At 46.8% G+C, this 22,268-nt stretch overlaps 1 protein-coding gene across 1 annotated transcript in view; it reads right to left on the bottom strand.

Annotated features, from left to right (window-relative positions):
* Positions 1 to 1,775: 1,775 nt before the first annotated feature.
* CLDN18 (claudin 18) overlaps positions 1,776 to 22,268 on the bottom strand; it is an 88,104-nt gene continuing 67,611 nt past the window's right edge. The window contains exons 3-6 of the mRNA XM_080409888.1: positions 9,182 to 9,346; positions 7,164 to 7,269; positions 6,695 to 6,805; positions 1,776 to 6,074 (exon numbers count right to left, since the gene is read on the bottom strand). Of these exons, the coding sequence (XP_080266014.1) occupies positions 5,897 to 6,074; positions 6,695 to 6,805; positions 7,164 to 7,269; positions 9,182 to 9,346 (560 nt within the window). The 3' untranslated portion in view covers positions 1,776 to 5,896. The remainder of the gene's footprint in view (positions 6,075 to 6,694; positions 6,806 to 7,163; positions 7,270 to 9,181; positions 9,347 to 22,268) is intronic.

Genomic DNA, 22,268 nt, shown 5'->3' on the forward strand with positions numbered 1-22,268 from the left:
CAGGAGAACAACAATGGAACAAGAGCTGCCTCCAAAATTCACTTCCCTCACTCTGTAAAGAAGCAATGCTGCAACGCCACGGGACAGCGTGACTTTGTTAGCAGTGAAAGCAATGGGGAGGCTGCCACAGGTAGAGCTGGCACCCTGCCCTCCTGCTGCCAGCGCTTCTTGGAGACTGACACCACATCTCCTCCCTCTCAAGCCTTCATACCTGCTGCCCAAGTCAAATCCTGCCCACTGGCATGCTGTGGCTGTGCACCGCCAGCCTGCTGCTTGCTACTGGGTGGTGAGCAGGCTGGGTGCATGGGCTAGAGCACGTATGCCCATCCGTGCTGCTTAACACCCAGAGGTTTTTCCTGAAAAGCTAAAAAAAAACCCTGAAGTTTTGTTAAATGATGGAAGATGCAACCCAGTAGCCATATTTTTTCCCAGGCAAGGTTTTTACCTGTCCTCCAGTGCAGGCAGCCCAGTCCTCACCCCTCTGCCCTGACCTACGTCCCCTGCCCGGGCACGTAACCTCATCCCTCCCATACCCAAACTGCTCTGTTTAAATTCTTAGAGGTTCTTATTTTCCTCCTCCTAATTTTTCAACCTTGTCTGTAGTTCAGCACAGCAGGGAGGGTTTTCCATGGTCTTCAATTGATGACAACCCCTTTCTCCGACCAGAAGTGACTCCTTTGGCTTTGTCCTCTCCGGAGTTTCCAGGAACAGTAAAACTAGCCAGCAAGATATAGAACTAGCCGATTTAATGAAGGAAAACCCACGTAAATCAGGGTTTCCCTCTGGAAAAGGGACCTTTGCATTTCTATGACATATTGAAGTGTTTGTAAAACAAACACCATCCCAGCTGATGCCTGCACAACCAGCCTCCAGCCTGCAGTACTGTAACAGAGCCGGACACCCGTGGGGCACAGACATGACCCCCTTCCCCTGGGGACTAAGCAGCACAACTACACTGAAATCGTTGGCCAGTCTCTTGCCCAGGGTTCAATGTCATTGGAGTCTCATGCTTTTCAAAAGAATATTTTTTTTGGTTTTGTTTTTCTCAATTACATCTGTCTTCTTGGGGCTCTAGTTATTGATAATACTTTAATAAAGCACAAATAAGCTTGGGACAATTAGTAGATATTCAAACCACAGCACTAACAACCTCTGAAGCAGCGCATCTCTCCCAAATAATACCAAGCTGAAAAAAAAAATAAAGGAAAAGAAAAATCCTATCAAATTTATTCAGCTGGAATATCTCACCCAGAGAGCTATTCTCCCATAATATTTGGGGCAAGCACAGTGTCATAAATCTTAGTGCTATTAATCCATAGACTCATTCATCTCTGTTCAGCTATATAAAAGCAATAACCTTGTCACTATAGGAAGGAAGATTGGGCTTTTAATTGCATATAGATTTCAGGAGAGTTCTTATCTCATAGTCCAATTTGTAGCTTCAGATATGCGTCTTTGCTTCCCTTGGTCAAAGTCCATGCAAATCTGCCGTGCTCCCACATACTTATAAATGTTACAGAAGCTCGGAAAGAACCTATATAGAGCTCTTCTGACAGATAATACACACAGCCTTTTCAGCATTTGCTTTATTAGACAAGTCTATATTTAATTAGCTCCCCTGAAACGGGATATGCATTTTTCAGATGAAATTGATGGAAACAAAACCATTGCTGAGTGCAGGCACACATACACCCACACACATCACCCGTCATGGTTTCCCTGACTCATCTCCCTTGGCCCTGTCAGTGCTACCAAAGGCATCCATTGCCCTGCAATTTATTGTCAATAAAGGCAAAATAATCAGCAAGGTGAGGGTCTTCCCTCCCTTACCAGTAACAACGGCAGGAGGGAGCACTGGATTTATTCATGAAGCCAAGAGATCTGCAGTATCTATCTGGGTTCCAGTTATTTCCAGGCTTTACTCAGCCAATGACTTCCAGAGGCACAAACCTCCTCGTTGCTGTGCGATTGGTGAAACCAGCAAGCCCAGTTCAGCCCAGCAAATATTTAACTGCTCCTCCCAGACTGCAGCCAGGCAGCAAGGCAGGATGGTGATGGCTTTGCTCCACATGCCTCGGTGCACACTGTACCCTTCGCGCGTTTCTGCCTGTGGGGTCACCGGGCGACAGCAGCGTGTTGCTCCTTTGAGAAGCTCAGTTACCCATGCGGTGCTGATTTGCACAGTCTAAATTCACCCCCTTTAGGGTAAATAGCCCCCTGACAGTGCTGGGGGACCCAGGCGCAGTGTGAGGTGCAGAGGCTGTGTTTTGGGTGGGTGGCCCCAGGGTGCTCCCCAGGCAGCATATGGAGCGGGTGTCCCCACTCCCCACACAGCTGGAGCTTAGCACCACGGGCTGTGGATGTGGCACGGGGTTTTGTGTCCTTTGTGTGTGGGCATTGGGACATAAGGGCACTGGGACACAATGAGCTGCCACCAAGGTAATGTTGGGTCATACTGGGGTGGCTTTTGGATCTTGCTTTTTTCTCAAAGTCCAAGAAGTAATGAGGGTATCCTCACTTCTTTTAGTCCGCAGGGCTGTAGAGGAAAGCCTGGAAATAGAAACTTGGTTCTCAGTAAAGACCCAGAGCTTTCCCTAAGCAGGTGGTTTCAGCTGCAGGGCTTTCGGGAGACAGATCAGTTTGGCTGAAAAGGAGATATTTGGGTCCGTGTCCCAAGACAGGGAAAGACCAAGTGCTTTCTGCAGCAGGAACTGCAGCTCCGTGGCTGCGGATGCTGGTTCTCCCATGGTGTCCTTCCCCTGATGCTCACCGTTCGCAGTGGTGCCCACCACAAGGTAAGGTCGACTATGGCCAGAAGCAGAGGGGAGCAGCTGTAATGTCAGGTGTTGTTACACCTCAAACAGGCTCATAAATAAATGATTCTCTGCTTTGGAATTTGATTTTTTTCAGTAAAGTTCACAGCATTAAAATTTTTCATCCTGCAAGTTTTCGGCCAAGGTAAGGAAATGAAAACTGATGTTGGAAGATTAGAAATCTACTGAGGGCAGGAATTCCCGGATACAGCTCTGTCTCAGCTCTCCATAATGCTCCTGCCTGCAATCTTGTCATCTACACGCTTGCACACGTCAACATGAAACTGAGAGATAGCTGGCTCGGTGAGTTTGTCAGAGTATTTGTGTTGCATAAAAATAAAATGTCACTTTCAAAGGGGCTTCCTTGTGATTTTATGTGTGTGTTCTAATTTGTTCTAATGCAGGCAGAAACTTGTATTTCAAATTTTTCTGAGTGTTTTTTCTGTATTTTTTATTGCCCTGTGTACCTTTACCTAACCACCACTTCACACATTTCCTATCTAAATTAAACATTCCCCTGCTTTTCAGCCCCTTTCCAGTGGAGGCTGGCAGGATTGAGAGCATACCAGCAATTTTTCTGCCCTCCTAAGAACAATGAAGTACTCAGAAGTGTTTAACTGCTCCCTTGAAAGTCGAGCAGGTGCTGGGCTGACCAAACTGGCCTCAAACCCAGGAAGAGCCACACATTCGCTGAACTGTACTCCGCAGCAAGCCCGTGGTCCCTGCAAGGACCTCTGATATCATTGTATCAGTGAGTTGGGGTCCCCTGATGCTTATTCATCTGCTTCTCCAATATTTCCTCTCAGCATATAACTATATCTTACAAAGGAAAAAACAAAGCCTCCACTTTTATTTTTTCCCCTCAAACACACATACTTGTCCATACTGCTCCCAAGAACCCGCAGAACCCAAAGCTGGGGTGAGTTTAGCTGAGCAGGGAAGTTGGTAGCTGCTGTTCGTGGTAAGAAGAAAACAAGTAAAAACAGTGATTTTGGTCTTATAGATGTTTTTAATATTAATGTAAAAAAAAGATAACCAACAAAACAAACAAAAATATAAAGCCAGCATGCAAAAAAGGCAGAAAAGTGAAGTCTACACTGAGAGACGGGAACAAAACCATTGTGTAGAATATCAATATTTTTTTAATAGGACAGGATTTACCTCTGCAAAACTAAATTGTTCTCCTTTAAAAATAGATCCATAAATCAAGTCCTTTGCTAGTACGAATGGGAGAGCCAGCACTGACATCCAGCAGTGACTGAACCCAGGTGGCATCAGGGGCCTACATCCAGCCTGAGGTGGGACCAAGAGCTTCTGTTGGATGGAAGCTCTTCCCACCTTTTTGCATGGTGGTCATCTCCTCCAGCCATCAGCCCCTAGTGCTGCACCCTGCCAGGTGTGCCCTCTCCCCCTCACTGACCTGCCAGAGGTGCAACCTCTCCTCATCCCCTGGACCTGTGCTGCAGATGTGCTCCACGCAGTGCTGGAGAGCTGGTGGTGATAGAGAGCTGGTGAGTATTGTTTGTGCTCACTGGGAGCACTGATGTTCAGTGAGACAGCCTGCTGCCCCTCTTCATACAAGCCACCAGAGATGCCAGCCTAGGCTTGACCCACCAAAGGTCTAGCTCTCAAGAAATGTTCAGCTCTACCTCTGCTCCATCCAGATCATGAAACCACTCAAGGGAATATCAGCATTTCATCAAAACAATTTTGCTAGTGAACTCCTGCAGACAACTTGCAATCATTACAAGTGGGGCTAAAACCTATTGCAGATACCTACCAAAATGACTGCTTTGGAGGTTTGGACCCCTTTTTCCTCCCTAACTTATCCCTCAGTACCCTTTGCTCTGCTCATAGGCGCTTTCAAGAGCTTCTTCAGGATGTGCTCTGGAGCCAGGAGGGAGGACTGCGAACAGGACACAGCTCTCCCCTCCCACGTTAGCTCTTGTGTCTCTTCCTCTGACCCCTTTGAATAAAATTCCTTTCTGATGGATTAGCTAGAAGAGGCAATGTCCCACTCAGGAGTTAATCTTCACATCATTCAGGGAAGAATTAACACAAGAAAGTCCTGATGTCAGTAAGGAGTTACACATCTAATGCTCCCTGGGATTTCTGCTCCAAATGTAACTCTAATTAATTCTAAATGAGAAACTCTTCTGGCTTCATTAAAGATGACATCTGCAGGAACACCGGTCACACACAGAGGTTTTCAGCTATTAACAGCAAATATCTGGCATAGGAATAACAATGGATTATACATATTCCCTGGAGAGATCAGAAGAAATAAATACACTTTGGTATCATAGGTTATAGCAAAAGTCTAAGTAACATAAATCAGATTAAATATCACAGCAGATTGGCATTGTAGTACAACCAGCAAAGCAAAGGTGTGTCTGAGTAGAAACAGTCACCAGGGAGAAAAATGCCATGACTATGGGGTCTTTATGCATTGGCCACAGCCAAAGGGACACAACTGAATTTACTTAAAATACACAGCAAAATAACATAGGAGACTACTAGATTATAATTTTTTGCTTTTCAACCTGCTAAAAAAAAAGGGTGAAGATACACTATCATTTCAGCAAAACACTGTTTTTTCTGATGAACAGAGGGCACTGAGGTCAAAGGATACTGTTCATCTCTGCAAACTCTGAGAAAGTAGGCGATGGCATTGCGTAGTTGCATGAAAGCCTGCTCAAAAGGAAGAAGGCAATGGGGCAGAAGCGCTTTTACATCTCAACTATTATTAAATGGGAATTTTAACCTATTAGAAGAATTAGAAAAGGGCACAAGGCATAATCCTGGTCCTGGATATCAGAGTTTATATGTAAATATGAGCAAACTGTTCTACTCTGAGACATAAAAAGACATTACTTTTGTTACAGACCTCCTTATGTTAGGCATACTAACAGGCAGTCAAATAAAACTGATGTTCACAACAAGCTAGGACACAACCTCAGAGTAGGGGAAACATGATAGAAAACAAAATCCTATTCACAGACTGCTTCCTTTGCGTATACTTTTTGCTTCTGAAGTTAAAAATATTTTACAAAAGATAGCGCAACTCAAGCCCAGAAAGTCTGCTAGACATAGTCGTATTTTGAAGGGTACGAGCGTCTTCCATCCTCGCTTCGAGCAGCTTCTTCATATCCTGCACCCTTCCTGGTCTTCATTTCAGGTTCGTACCCTGAACCAACCTTATACGGCCCCGTTCTGTAGGAGATATTCCGTCCCGACGCATTGTAGGACACCGCTTTGTAACTGTAGGAGACATGAAAGATGGCATCAACCACTGGAGGATCTGTGACTACCTGATGTTGCACCCTGTGTTCCTGCTTGCTGTTGGATTTTAGGCAACTTTGTCCTGTGTCGTCACTTGGAGGCACTCAGTGAGCTCAGGGCCAGCTATCCGTGGACAGGCTGCAAGTGTTTTTCATGCTTTTTCATAAACATACTTTCTTTCCCATGAGTAAATCCTTGGTTGAGAGAAGGACCCACCTACAATAACTGGCTTCACAGGTGTACAAAGCCCTACCTGATGTAAAACATCGCTCAGCTGATGGAACATACTCCTGCTGATAATCTGCTATGCCATTTGCAATCAAAACTGCAATTAACAGGCCTGACTTAGCCAGCACTTTGCAAATTTTACATTTTAAGGCTGATCTCTCCTGCTTTCTCTATTTGTTTGCAAGTCACGTAATCACAGAAGGACAGTGGTCACTTTTGACCCACGATACAAGGCAAACGGGTGTAGCACCATCCTAACTTGCAACAGGGGTATTAAGCATAGTCGTATCCTGCGGTGTGCTGGCTGCATGCTATCCCTACACCCACAGTTCCATGCAATATCTTCCCACCTCTACCACAGGTAAGCTTACCGGGATTCTTCTGGAACCAGCCCTCTGCAAGCAAGACACATCATGATGCCTCCTACAAGGGCCAGGCCACCTGCCACCCAGCCAACGAAGAGGGCTGAGCCGAAGGTGTACCTACAAAACACAGGGATGGGGCTGGTTAGTGCTGTGACACTGCAGCTTCTGAAACGCACGGAACACTGCCATTCGCCCTCTGGCCCTGCAGAAGTTCCCATGAGCATCATCCCAACCCTGCAGGTTCATCCTCAGTGGGCTCTCTGTCTTCTTCTCAAGCTAAGTGAACAGAGACATCCCAGCCAAGTTGCTTAGACAAATTATCTCCAGTGCAGGTAAGAAGGAGACTCAATAAATCTTCCAAGTCCTGGGAGCTGACTAACATGCACCCAGAGTTTGCCTGTCCTTTGGCTGCAGCACACCCTTGCCCTGAGCAAGATCTGCACCGTGGAGCACCTTGAGCCAATTGACCACCTACCTGTTCTGGACGTTCTGCATTCCCTGGTACATGTTGGCTGTGGACATCCAGAAGTTGGTGACCAGCATGTTGGCAAACACAGACACTCCAGTGATGGCACACAGGCCTGAGATCAGACAGAAGGACAGACTGAGACCCACATCGTACAGTCACCTTTAGCCCTGGGGAAGCACCTTACAGCTCTGGAAAGGTGGGTGAGACACTGTGTCCTTGCGTGGGCCTTCAGCAGAAGCGCGGAGCCGCGATGTGTTACATGTTTCTGCCAGGTTTTCTACATGTTTACAGTCCAGCAGCAAGAATACAATGTCACACTACAAAATCCCAGATCACACCAGTAGGCATCTTTCTACTGATGTGTTTTCTCACAGAAAATGAGTTTGACAGATGAATCATTTTAGCTGCTGAAAATATCCACTAGGTCAGTCTTAAAGATTTGTTTTACAGTGAAAAACATGGACAAAAGATTCCCTATCAGATATTTTTTTTTTCTGAATAATAAATCATGCTCTCTGTCTCATGGAAGCGGAGATACTTTTGGTTCACAGCCTGTTCATCCCAGGTAGTGATGCCTGCTTGACTCTGCGGGCAGCCTGGATGACCAGGCTCGAGAGCCAGGAACTTCTTCCGTTCCCCTGCACAGGTGGTCGCAGGGATGCCCAGCTGTGACAAGCCTGGCAGCAACGGCATTATCATTTGCTATTTCACTATTGCTCTCCCTAGCAGAGTGACTCATGCTAACAAAGGTCATCGCTGTACTGTACGGCACTGTGGAAGGATGTACAAAACACAGCTAAAGGTCACGTCAGTGTCTGTTGCCAAAAAATATGGACTTCAGCTTTTCTGGGCATCCCAAGTCCTATTTATCCTCACTACACACACCAAGACCTCTGGCTCTTTCCTGAAACCCAATGACTCACAACACTGGGGAGGATCTGAGGAATCAGGGATGCTTCTGCCTCAGGTCCCCATACAGCTGTCACTGCTGTGCTACTTCAGCATCAGTTTCTGATGCTTCAGCCCTGAGATCAGCCCTTACTTTAGGAAGAAACACAACCTCCAGCTCACAGAGGTGTGACCAAGGGCCAGGCAGACCGTGGCACATGGGTACCCCAACTCCTCAGCTAGGTGAGACTAGGGACCTTGGTTTGAAATGAGTGAATTCAGTCAAGGGAAGTCCTATCCCCAGAGTCAGTCCATCATCGTTTTAGACACCCTCTCTTCAGGAATGCATGAGTGGACTTTTCTAATATCCTCACTGGCCAAATTCTCAACCCATTGACTCAAATGGGTAAAATGATAGATTTTAAGTGCAAAATTTGAGCTGTGTTGCAGAAAGCGTTTTCCTTCTTCCAATATGTACATCTTTAAGTTCTGTTTTGAGTCTCATATCCCAATAAGAGTTAAGTGCTGTTCAACCGTAAGGATATTAAATAGGGACATTCTCCTTCCCTTCCTTAGGATATGGATTTGATTTGATTACTTATCTGCAAAAAACTGCGGGAAAACCTGTAATTGTTGTATTAATCATTTGCAGTTTCGAGGTAGCTGGGCAATACTAGGCATTCCTACAGCCTCCCTGATAACCCAACGCATTTAAAAATCACAAGCTAAGCTACCACAACTCTGAGAGTCTTCATAAAATTAATATGTATAAAGCCTGAGACTCTTCAAAAAAATATTATGTATAAATAAAAGATACAAAAGTACGTGACAACAGTATACATATTATAAATTAAGAGATACATTTTCTTTTTTATCTGTGAGCTGTTTTTTCAGCCTTCCATGTTCCTTCCCATACAAACCTCTGGTTTTCTTTTACTAAGCAGAGGTAGAAACCACTTGACCCCTGGAGGCCAGGATGGAATACAAATGCCAATAACTTCATGCAAGCATCAATGTTTTGGGTTGCTCCAGAACATCTGCTACCTAGGTCCAGAAGTGCATGAAGACTTGCCTAGTCCTCAATCCCAGGCAACTGCAATGCCTTGCATGGGAAAGACACAACACCACCCACTTACCAGCAATAATAAACATGATGCCAGAGGTCAGAGTCATGTTGGCTTTTGCAGAATCCTCCATGTTGCCGATACGGATGCATTTCAGAGCAAAAATGCACACAAGGAGGCCAAGGATGCCCAGGACGATACCCACAATCATGAGGGCCCTCACAGCCTGGAACATTGCTGTAAAACAAATTGTCAGGAATCACCAAGTGACTGAGATAAGATTCTTTAGAGCAGAGCCTGGGAGGTTTTTAAAGATTGTTTCTGTCTAATATTGAAAGTATTAAAGAAGAAAACCTTGCAAAATTGGCACCTGATCTACTCTAGTGTTATCTGGGGCATCTCTGGAAATGTGGTTGGTTGCCTCAACATCCCAAAGAGTTTGATGGCTTAGACATAGTATTTTGTAAATGTTCATTGGCACCAATCATGATTTGCTCAGCTGAAATTCATGGAGAGGAGTTGGTGTACAGCTGGGATATGCATGAATTGTTTCATAACTGAATTGATTACAAAAGTGTGATTTTTTTTTCTCCCCAAGCAGCAATGAAAGCAGACAGCTCCACCCAGCTACCCGTGATATTTCCAGCTAATGTGTGACTCAAAATGGAGTTCTGTATGTTCCAGCTTTACAGTAAAACACACGGCACAGGAGAACAGGAAAATCACCCTGACAAACATTACACATACGCCAAGAGAAAGCAACAAAGCTCCGGCAATGACCTCCCTCAGCATATCCTTTCCACGGTTATTTGTAATGCCAGTCCGGTACAAATCCATCCACGATCATTAATACACACACAAATACACTAGCCCTGGATTTGTTTAGCAGCCAGCCATCAAGGTGGGCGTGCGTGCTGGGAGGCAGGCTGTGATGCCGGCGGGTCATGCCTGTGAGAGCTGAGCGCTGCTGTCGCTCAGGGAAAGGTAGCAGAAACCATCCAGACTCTTCTGGCCGGAGCAGAAAAGTAGGGAAAGGGAAACTTGCACATATTAAAATGGAGAAATGAAGGGGAAAGGCTGTGTGTTTGAATACCAAGGTGATTTTCTAATAAGGTGGCACGTATCTCATCTTGCCGGCAGTTCAGTGCTGGCCCCAGACACTTCTCCCCCGCCTGTGCATGTATCCCTGGCAGAGACAGGAAGGCGGCAGCACCGGCAGAGCACTGGGAAGGGGTGGTCAAAACTATTTCAAGGGCTTTTGTAATTTGGCTGGGGCACTTCACAGCCTCTTCTTGCCCTCCCATGAGATCTCGCAGCCCTGGGTTTGGCTTTGGTACTCCCACGCATGACTGCCCCTCTTCAGGAAAGATGCTGGGGGCTCACAACAGACCGAGAAGGGCAAGCAACATATCCTTACAGCCCCAGGGACTTCACTCAGCCTGCCTGTCACCCCTTTTGCTGGGGTGGCCAGCATGACCGTGGTGCCCAAGGGTCCCATATGGCCCAACTGGAGCAGGAGAGCAGGGGGCAGACCCTGCTGGCCTTGCATGGCTTGGGAAAAGGCTTTATAAACCCTCACCCTCCTGGGTGGGTGCTGGGGTATCCATATAGGTCCCTTTGTTTATGGGGCACCACAAAGTACAAGGAAACTGGTGGTCTGTTATCCCACAGGCTGGGAATACACCACCTTCTCCCATCTGGCAGTCCCGCTGGGGCTGCTGCTTTTATGACTCAATTTGCCCTTATCAGCTGATAACAAGTGCTAACGAGCCTGGGATTTTCAATCTCCCATTCATCAGCCCCCAGGTGCGAGCTCATTAGTTATTACTCATCAGAGAACAAGAAGCTGGCGGATGCGCCTTATCAGCCCTCAAAGGTTGTTTGCGAAGCACCTGATGCAAAGCAGAAGCTGCAAAGAGAAAATCACAATACTCATTTGTCTTTACAGTCACTTAGGTTTCTTTGCAACTGTTTTTGCTTCAGGGCAAGCTGATACTCCAGGGCAGCATAAAACACTACTTGTCGTGATGGAAGGTCCTTGTCCCCAAGACAGTCCTTCAATCCTGGGATGCTTCCTACAGACCTTATGGTTCCTATCTGGCATCACTGTGGTGGTCTCAACCCTTTAAGAATTGACCCTAAGCTAAGACCTCACAGAGATACTGTGGGTTCCCAGGAGAGATGTTCCCAGTGCCTTGGGTGCCCATGGAAGGACACACAGGCAGGCCAAGCCAAGCAGCTCCTGGGATGCTGCACTTTTGCTGGAATCTAAGCGTGGTGAATCTCCATGGAAAAGGAGAAATCTGCAGCTGTTGGAAAAGGGAGAGAGAGGAACACAGGAGGACGCAACTGAAAAAAATACAAAATAACCATCAGCAGCGATTTCTCTCCATGAGGTTGACTTATGCACCATCTCCACAATGGGACAGAAAGTAGAAGAAAGTGCTCCTAGGTCTGCCGTGGCATGAGGGCCTCTTCACTTGACTCACGGGACTGAAAGTGAGAGCTGTTTGGAAAGAGAGCACTGGGGTTTCATGTGAATTTTGGAATCCATCAAAAGTCCTCTGAATAGAGCTGCTTTCCAAAGGTGAATGACCTCTCCTGGAAGGAAGGAGAGGGAGGGCTTAGACAAACAAAATAGGAGACTAAGAGGAAAAAAAAATATGTGTCAGGAGCGCAAGGTAGCAAACAGCCCTGTAATTAAAGCCGAGCACAGAAACTACCTGCTATTTTGCATACTTAACTTTGCATGAGGTAGGATAACTTTGCTTAGTAGCTGCACGCATATGGTTGCTCATTTTACATACAAAATACATACGATTTCCATACAAAAGGATGGTGTGCACAGTAAATAATAGAAAAGCAAGCTTATTCACCAAAATAAATGTCAGTGATCTGAAACCACAGTTTGCATCACTGAGGTTTTTTTATGTAAGTGAAACTGAAGACTTGTCTTTTTCCTGCTTTGCTGTGAGTAGTGAGAGGTAAAAAAACTTGGTCCCCTAAACTAACGTCACCTGCATTTCTGTTACTAATACAAAATACAAAGGTGGAAATCTCACTTCATGACTAGTTATGATTAATGGAATATAGAAAGTTTAGGGGTAAAATGAGTTTTTTAACTTCAAGCAGGGGCATTCCTTCTTTATGTTTGAAGGTACTCATCAACTCATCAACAAAACGGACATATAAAGAGAACAAAACTGACAGAATATCTCTAAGACACAACAGAAAATGACTGCTTTGCATGTTTCCTTATTGCTATATTACCTAAAAATAACATAAAAAGCAAAATGTTGATTATGATACATTGGCATCAAAATGATGGTTACCATTGCCTCATTGCTCTTTTAAAACACAATCACCTACCCACAGCATTATAAGGATATGTATATATATTGATTAACATTTGTATATATAGTTTAATAAATATATTTTTTATTCTTCAAAACAGATGATCTCATAGGAGACTTGGCTCCACACATTAGTTTTGCTCTTCCAAATGAAAAAGAAGTTGCCTAGCAATAGTCAAGTTGGGTATGCAGGAAAACATTTATTCCATTGCACCCCTCAGGACTGTCATGGGCTTTTCTCAAAAAGCAAACGCTACAGCCAACACACTGATCTTCAGCAAAGCATCCTTCCTGCCTCATTGTAGGGAAGCAAGGTCGGCATCCTTAAGGATACAGGGCTGAGAGACCACATCACGCTCTCTTCTACACGACTCAATAGATGCAAAAGGTCTACATACAGTAGTGCTTGCTTGTACCTATTCGCAATTGTGCACCAAGAGTGAAAAACACTCTCAGGGCCATACTTCTTGCTAGCTGGCAGGGCACAGGCATGACAGGTCCCAGGGAGGCATGGTGAGCCAGGCTGGCTGCTCCCCTCCCACGGGTCCAGCTAGCTTGGGAGCACCACGATACCCTCACATGCGGTACGGTGGGAGCCACAGCTCTTTTTGTAAAGTAGGCAAGCAAACGAGAAAGTAATACCCCGCTGCAATCTACCTTTGTAACCACTAGAACTCCCCAGGCAACATGAAGTGGCTGAGCGCACCTTTCCCTTCTCACCCTTCCTGCACATGCTGCTCACAGGCAGATCGCTTCAATTCCGGTTTTCTCTTTGGAAAAAAAAATCATTTGTTTTTTATAGAAACCATTATTCTGATAACAATGCAAAATTACATGCAGCTGTTTTCCTTGTGTTTCAATTCAAAGGGACATAATATCTGTGAGTATAAATATACTCACTCTCCTCCCATCAATGGAGCTGTGTTGATTTATGCCAGCAGCAAGGCTGAACCTGTGATGCTCATCCAGAGATCACCTACACACGATCCAAGTTGTAACCCCTATTGAATAAAGTTAATATTTGGTAACAAATATGCACATATTTTTATGCTCAGACACTGAGTAGCCTGGAAATTATATTCCTTACTAAGTGCTTTAAGGTATCTGCTCCTGCTTTTGGATGAAAACCGTGCAGAGCTACAGGAGAGCTCCTGGGTTAAACCTGATGCATCTTTTGCCCCTACCTGGCAGCCCAAGAATGGTGAAATATGGCCGGCATTCCGTAAAGCCAGAGCTCTGCCGCACACAGCTCCTCCACAGTCCCTGATATTGAAAGACGGCCGTGACCGGGTTGTCATACAAGTCCTGCGTGCTCCACATATCCATGGCAGTGGACACAATGCACCCCGCAACACCCAGTGACGAAACGATGAATGCCATCACCTGGCAGATGGTCGTGGACATGGTGTCTCCCCTGGAGAGAGGTAAGACAGCCCTGGTGAAGCTGCAGACCTAGTGGGAGCACCAAAGTCCTCTTGACTGAGCAACCAGAAACGCAGCAGCTCTTATCAGATGCCTTCCATTGAGCAGCATGTTTGCTCACAGTGTTTTTGCAAGATAGTCCAGTTTCACTCTCACTGGGTCAGTTTGTGCTGGCAGGACTAGAGATATGAGCTTTTGTCCTTTAGAAGTGCTTGTCCTTCCCCAGGTAGGCAGCCACACTCCGTCAAGTGTTGGGCTACCCACTTGGAACATGCGCCATCCCCCAACCGAAACCCTTTGCTGTCCACAGAGCTTGTCCTGCGTGCTTTGCATGGCACAAACACTGAGAGAGGCAGAGAGAAGGACCACGTTCTGGGGTGAACTCAGCACCTAGCCCAGGTCACCACCTCCCCGGCCCTCTGCTTATGCAAAATGGGAGGAGATCTGCCATCAGACCAAGACAGGGACATCTCTACACCCGGCCACCCACACAGACACACACACAAGAGGCATGTTGATAGATGGGGATGCCAGCGGGGAGCTCCACAGGAGGATGCGGGGCAGCCAGCTCAACCCAGAGAACAAACAGGGACATGGCTGCTCTTTGCAGCCACTTTGCACATCGTTGAGGTAGCCTCGAATGACCACCATGGCACAACCCAGGGCAGCGGGCCCCTAACTGATTCAGCAAAGCTCCTGCAACCCTGTTCTCCTCCCACCTACATCCCCATCATGTGTCCCACTGAAACCCATGTGAGGAGAAGGAGACAGAGGGCGCAGGGACCATTTGTGAAGTGCCTTTTTACAGGTATTTGTATGTATTGGCTAGGGGGATGGTCCTGGAAAAAGGGGCAGGGCATATAAAAATTAGGAAATTAATTATCTCTTTGCACAGTGGAGAAGTGCTAGGCTCAGGGGAGCAATATAAACTCTCCATGCCACTCTGCCGATGGAGCACTGTGAGTTACAAGGACCTTCCAGACTTCACACTCATCCATCCTCATCTAATACCCAGCTCTGACTGATTTACTTCAGCCCTGACCTAGAAAAAAATTCCTGCTTTAACCAGCCCTGATAGCGCTCCGTGCCACAGGCACCATCAGTACCATTGCCTGGTGGTGAACCCTTGCGAAAGCCACCGGGAGGGGAGGGGAGGCTCATTTCTCCGGGTGGAGGGTTACAATGGGGTACAGCACATCGGCTGTTGCTCCTGCCTTCTGGAAAACAACCACCTGAGACACCCCTTCTGCTTTTGTGGCTGAACAGCAAGCCGGTGGGCAGCACGCAGAGATGCTTTGGCACTGGACTCTGCTGTAGCAGCCAGAGCACAATTCACATGTCTAGTGGCCACAAATCACAGCCACCAAAGCCCGCCTGTGCTGAGTGCAAGGTGTCTTTGCTTCCAGCGGTTTTGTTCAAATGTAATCATTTTCACTGACTTTGGCAAGTTTATATCAGAGAAAGGGCTAGCCCTGACATAGCTAAAGGTCAGAAGTTGCAAACAAAAATAATAGCATGGACAAAAAACACAGAAGAGAACCCTCAGGAACCAGAGGTGGTAAGAGCTGCTCATCCTCAGTGAGGGAGAAGGCAATGTGACTAACATTCCTCATCTTGGATAACACTTTTTGAAAAATCAGGGCTTGAGAGGACCTAGAAGCCGGGAGGACAAGAAGTGCTAAAACGAGTAATGTGGCCAGCTCTCCATCCCATCCTTCACTGCCCCACAGCCAGAATAGTGTCCCAATCCAGAAAAGCCAGTTGCACCCAAGCCCTGCTGCTCCTCCGCAGCTCTCCAGGTCTCCTCTCGTTCTTCATGCCCCAGGACTTAGTGCCTTCTTGCCATCTAGTGGTAAGAGACCACATCATGTTTTCCAGGCTAGACCACTTCAAACCATGTTCCTGGGACAGATAACGTAACTGCTGTTCCCAAGGGTGGTGTCACCCTGCACCATTAGCATGCAACAGCTTGCAGGGCTAACAGAAAAATGGATGCGTGGTCACAGCTAAAAATAACCCCTGGGGAGGAAAAAGAAAAGGAGTGGGGAGAATACAAAGGGCAAACACATTTTTTTCCCCAGATTTTTTTTTCCCTGAAACCTCTACCACTTTTTAAATTACTGGTTCTTGTGCTGAACTGGACATCCTGGGTGGTTGGGTGAATACCCGTGGGGTGGCTGTCCCACGCACCATGACCGCCTGTTTGCTTTGCCGGGAGGGGAACCACCACTCCTTCCTCTAATCCGCTCTGCTGGTTTTGGTTGCATGCAGTGGGAGCAGCTCTTCAAGCCAGTAGGGACCTTTTCTTCTACCCCTCCACCCTTTCACGCCCACAAGCCCCATTGCTCCCCCAACACACCTACTGGAAAGAGGCCATCCCCCGGATTGCCCCAAATTGCGCCCTGAGCTGGAGTCTGCCCCCCAGGCAGTGCTGCCTCGCTAACCTTTCCTTGGGGATATAGTTTCCTCCTACTGAAGGGGGATGCCACTTAACATCCCACTCACTCAGGGGCTTCAAAACCCCAAAGCAATAATGGGGCAATCAAAAAATATCATCGACAGTCTGCAGGTACGCAAGAAAGCCTGGGTGAACCAGCCTGTGATTCTGAGGGCCAGGTTGAATCATGTCTCTGAAGAGGATAAACCAGCACAGGGTTGCATATTCCCCCCTGAAATCTCATGCATGCTCCCCCAAAAATGGAGCTGAGAAAGCAACTTCAGTAACAAGGGTGATGCTGCAGTCCTTAGCTAAGAGGCAAGCAAACACCCAGCCATGCTCAGGACTCCAGATGTTGCCGTCTTTGAAGGATTTTTGTCTTGGATTTTGGTTTTTTGTGTGTTTTGGTTTGGTGGGGTTTGGGTGTCCTTTTTTTTTTTTTCTTTGGGGGGTGGGAGGAGGGGGAGGGAGGTGGGTCTATTTGCTCATCCCTAAGAACATCACCTAAGGTGCTATGCAGCCACCCCAGCATTAGCTGCTTGCCATTTCTCATGCTGTGATCAGCATCACACTTGTCAACACTGGGAACTCAGAGTTCCCACAAATACCTTCCTCAGTTGTTGGTTGACGCAAAGTTCTGGAGAAAACAGGCAAACTTGTTTCCTTCCCAACCTTTCCCCAAGCCCATTTTCTCTGCCCTTCTGAAATATTTTTATTTTACGCTTATTTTTAATGGTTGTTTCTGAGCCACTCATGATAGGCAAAAACATGTTTCCCTTTACAAAAAACTCATCACCCCGTTTTCCCAGCACCCAGCCCAATAACAGAAGATCACCTGAGAGTTTTATCTGAACTGCTGGCACAGAGCACAACCTGAAAAGTTCTTGGATGATAGGATAGCTGTAGAGCATGTCTAAGCATCTTCACCACAGCTGGATGCTCACCTCCAGCCACTGCTGGGAGATGTCTACAGCCAGCAGTGGTTGAAGGATGGGCATCTGTCTCCAAGCACATGCCTGTTGCTCAGTCTCCAGCAAGGTGGTTGAGTGCTTGGGCAGAGGGCTTGCCCTGCCACATGGCAGCGTTGAACAGTATCTAAGGGAGAGACATGGTAGGGAGACAGCTCTTGTGAAGGCCAAGCTTCCTCACCGAGGAGCAGGGAACAGGGCTCCCACTCTGAGTATTGGGACAGCCTCAGCAGTTTACCCAAACTGGGAAAAGGAAGGGAACTTTGTGACCGCTCCCCTCTGCAACCTTTATTTCAGCTCATACTTGCTTTATCTACCCAGGCGTTGACTCTATATTATCTCAGAACTGTTCACTGGGCCCTTTGCAACTCCTGAATGTTATCACCGCCTCTCCCATAAAAATCACCCACAGCTCATGTTTACTTTAAAATTTGCAAATATAGCTCACACCCTGCCAGTCAATTCCAGCTTGTTCAGACCGAAACAAAGCAAACCCACTCTTCTCTTTCTGTCCCTCCAGTGCTGTGGTGACCACGGCCTCCAGGAGTGTGTGGTCCACCAGTATGTAGCATAAGGGCTGACCAGCCTTTCTGAAGCTCAATGGGGAAAGGGGGTCATGGAAGACCCCCATCCCCACTCAGACCCACATTGGTCTTCAGGTGGTCCAGAGGGGCTTTGAGGTCCCCCAGTAGAGCTGGGGTGCATGAAGCTGCATCCTCCCCTACATGCCTGTGAGCTGTAGCCCAGCCCCACATCTCCACAGCCTCTTGCCTTGCCTTGCTCCTCTTCTGGCCCTCAGCCTAGATCCTTTAAGATTATTTTTCATGTCTCTCATCCTTTTTGGTATAAAAGCACAAGACAGCAGCAAGAATGTGGTGCATGCACCTGGCTTCCCGACATCCCCTGCTTGGGATGCCACCTCTCCCCACCCTGACTGTCACTGGGGATTGGGGTACCCAAGACCTCTCTCTAAGGGTCTCGCATTAGGTCTTTCCCCATCCCCACACCTCCCTTCAGCTCCTGCTGTGGGTGCAAACCCACAGCAGCCTCGTGCACACCCTTGGTAAGTTGTATCAAGTCTCCACCCCACCTGGGCCACCTAAACCTTTCTGTCCAAGAAACTTGGTCTCAAAAGACTTCAAACGGGCTACAGCAGTTGCCTGCAGACATTTCAAAATTTGGAGCTGAACTGACTGGGTTAAAGGATTTTAAGTAGCAAGCAGAGCTTGGAGGAGACTTTGCCATGGCCATCACCGGTGGAGGATCATGACATAGAAATCAGCAGTTCCCATTGTTACAAACTTGAGGCATGAAACAGTTCCAGGGAGCAGAGATGCCATTTTCTTGGCCAGCGTGCTGCACTGTCTCCAACATCCCCAGAGCAAGGGTTTTACTACAGTTATGCCACAAAAATGCATGGTGGTTATATGAAACCAAAGAAAACCTGGTCAGAACATCGATATAGAAGAAAAAAGTCCAGAGATGCCAACATTAAAACTTCCCAGACATGAATTCTGCTTGGGGAATATCTATGTGTCTCTGCTACTCTGCACCAGCAAAGCTGGAATCAGTTGTTTCATGCAAAAATCTGGGCAGTCACGATGACATATCCATGAGCTATTTTTACTCTAAACCCTCTAGCAACACACACCCTTTTGCTAGTCAAAGAAGTTTAAGAGGGTGCTCTCAGACTTTCAGATTGCTGTTGGAAAAGCAAAAATATTCTTGTATTTCAAACCACCAGCCTTTTGTTCCACAGCAGAGAGATGTCTCAGCCTTTCTGAAAGGGTCAAAAGGGATTTTGACTGGAGAACAAAATGTCCTTTCGAAAAATGCTGAAGAGGTCTGGAAAACAGAGACCAAGACAGACAACAGGAAAATTACTGGCCACGTTATCGTAGCTTAGCATACTTATAAGCAACTGAAAAATGCTCCTTTTAACAGAAAGTGCCTTGTGACTTCGACACTACGTGAAACTACCAGCCTTGCCAGAGCTCAGCTATTGCTACTTGTCTATTATTTGTGTTTTCAAATTCAGATCGTGTCCTCCAGACAATCACAGTAAGGTCTGCCGACACACCAAAGCAAGCAGCAAAAAATAATAAGAGAAAGCAAAATCAGAACAAACAGGCTTAGTTCTCCAGTGAAATATTTCACCGGAGACTGTTTATAGCTGAGCAGTGAGGGTGAGAGCCATAAACTACCTGTGTTATTTCTCATTTTCATCTATTATCTCGATTTTTCCTCAATCTATTTGAAATTAAAATTCCCAACTAAATTGAAGATAGATGATGGGCAAGACAATCTTTGCTATGGGAGCGAGGGACTGAGAAAAAAAATCCTCAGAACCCAAAACTTCATTGATGTACTCAGGTCACCTCGCTGCTTTGCTAGAGTCCTATTATTTTTATTCACTCCGGCACTATTGTTCCCAGTATAAATTGCCATTGTCAGAATAATAAATAGGGGTTTATAATGGAAATGCTGACAAACCATTAACTATGGTGTGGTTAGCAAGGGAGGCAGGGGGTAAGGAGATCAAGGTACAGCACGGTTAAACACTGGGATGATCCACTTAAATAATAACTTAGCAAATTAATAATTTGATTTTTAGCATCATTCCCCCCCCCCCCCCACGCCCCCCTGGGTGGCATACAGTTGCATTTTGTTGGTGGTGGGTGGGAAGAAATGCCTGTAGGAGCAGATGGAGTCAGGAGACTGAGCCAATCCATAACGCACAGCAGTGGGGCGCTTGTTTTCGCACCAGCTTCTCCAGAGACTGGAAGTGTCAGACCATATATAACAGGAGGGGAAAGCGGGACCAGGCAGGGAAAGCAAAGGGGTGACTTCAGAAGAGCAAGCCCTGTTCATTAAAAAGAAAGGAAGAAAAAAATATTCCACCTCACTTCGTAGGGTAGTGCTAACAGCGCCGATCACAAAAAGCATCTCAACGGGGCAAAACCACATAAATATTCATATACCTACACACCAGCGGGGAAGGCACCCTCCGACACCACAGGGAACGAGGACAGCAACTTTGGGGGGTTCAGGGTGCCACTCCCCTTTTATTTTAAATGTCGTGCTTTCTTTTTGGGGGCTTTTTAATATCCCTTTTTGTAGGCAACTGCAATAAGCCCAGCAAACACACACGGTAATTGCACTCTCAGATGACGGGTTCATTAGAACCCCCGACATGCAGGACAGAGAGCTCGTTTCTCTCTGCGGCTGGGAGGGAGCCACTGCGCTCGCTGGAGGTAGCGACAGACCCACCTCCCACAGCCCATCTGCTAAATGAGGAAATCCATCCCTCCCGACACTGCTGTGTATTTCCACTTTAGGAAATTAATACCCACCCTACCAACACCGGCCTGGAGGCCTGGGAATTGCAAAAATTTTGCTGTAATGATGAGGTTAGCAATGGAGGTATTTTGAAAGAAAGAAAAACCCCAAGTCTCAAGTATTGTGGTTTCTTCGAAGTTTAAAGTAGTTCCCAGAGCTGAACACTTTAAAAGTTTAATCGCTTCTTCTGTAATGTTAAGTTTTTAGAGCTGAAGAACTGAGCAAGTCCTGCAGCATGTTATGGGTGTATGTGTGCATGGGGAGGATTTGCTTTTTACACTTTTATTTGTTCCTCAGATGGCCATTTGAATTTCTTTATCTACAAGCAATTAGACTGCCAGAGTCAAATTTTACCAGCTTGTCCTGCCCTTTGCTGCATGCATTTTTTTTGGTGAAACCAAAATTTCACTTCAGTGAAACTGCTCGGTTTTGCTGACGGTGCTAGCAGTGTGTGAATACGAGCCCCGCACAAACATCCTTCTTTGGATGCCAACTTTCATCTGCTCTTGCCTGCCACAGGGCACAGCATTCACTAGGGGCTATGCAACTGGATACCCAGGCAGGATCAGGTCCCTGTCCTTCTAGCAAAATGGGTGTCTGCACCCCAGAGTCTGTGTGAACAAACAGGGGCCTTCAAAGCCACGGCTCCAGCAAGAGGAAGATGCTCACAGGCACCCCTGGCCCCTGCACAGGGATGCCGCAGCACAGCTAACGCCGGACACTAGCTGAGAACAAGGATACGGAGATGAACAATGGGGAAATACAGCTCAGGGGATGAAACACCTCTCCTACTGGTGTCTGAGGCCACAGCTGCATTGGGTTATACTGGTTTGATTTGCGCAGTGATAGACTACTTGTGAAAGAAGCAATTTTTCTGCACAATTCGTATTTCTGTGCATTTTGGAAATGTCATTTTGCAGAAGTTCTGCAATGATTTGCTGATATAATTGGCTTCCTCCCTCCATTCTTGTTGTGTCAAAGCACAGAGGCTAGATGGATATAGTAGCCTAAGTGCCTTTTTTCTCACTGTATTAAGGCAAGAAGAAAACCCAGATAATCCTGTTGTAGCCTAATTGTTTGCACCCCTAGATACTCTGGGCACAACTAGGACAGGAATGACATCCGTGGAAGAAAAAGCTGGAACCAAAGGAGAATTAGGGAGAAATCCAGCCTGGTGGTGTTAGTATGTACAGAAATACAGTGAGCTGAACTGTGACATATCCTCTTAGAAAAGGATCTTCAGCGATGCCAAGAATATTAGTGGTTTCTGGTGGGAAGCCACACACAGCCATGCAGCTGGGGTAGGAGTGTACACCCAAGCCACAGGGGACAGATCACCCCACAGAGCAGCCACTGCCCCAGGCATATCACCTGGACAACACCTCAGGAACTTGATGCATAATCAGCTGTAATGAGTTTTGCTGAACCTCAGCTTGGCCGTGGAAGTGGGTGCGGGTTGAGATACCTCCAAGGGACCTGTCATCCAAATGGAGTGAGCACATGAAGTCCCTTTTGGGTAAAATCTGGGTTCCCTGCTCTGCACCAAAAATCACCCATCACCACTGTTCATGCACGGCTTCTGGCACACACCCGTGGTCCTGCCCTCCCACCTCTTTACCCTCACGGCCAGCAAGTCCTAC

This window comes from Falco punctatus (genome assembly GCF_963210335.1).
Source record: "Falco punctatus genome assembly, chromosome: 13".
NCBI lineage: Eukaryota > Metazoa > Chordata > Aves > Falconiformes > Falconidae > Falco > Falco punctatus.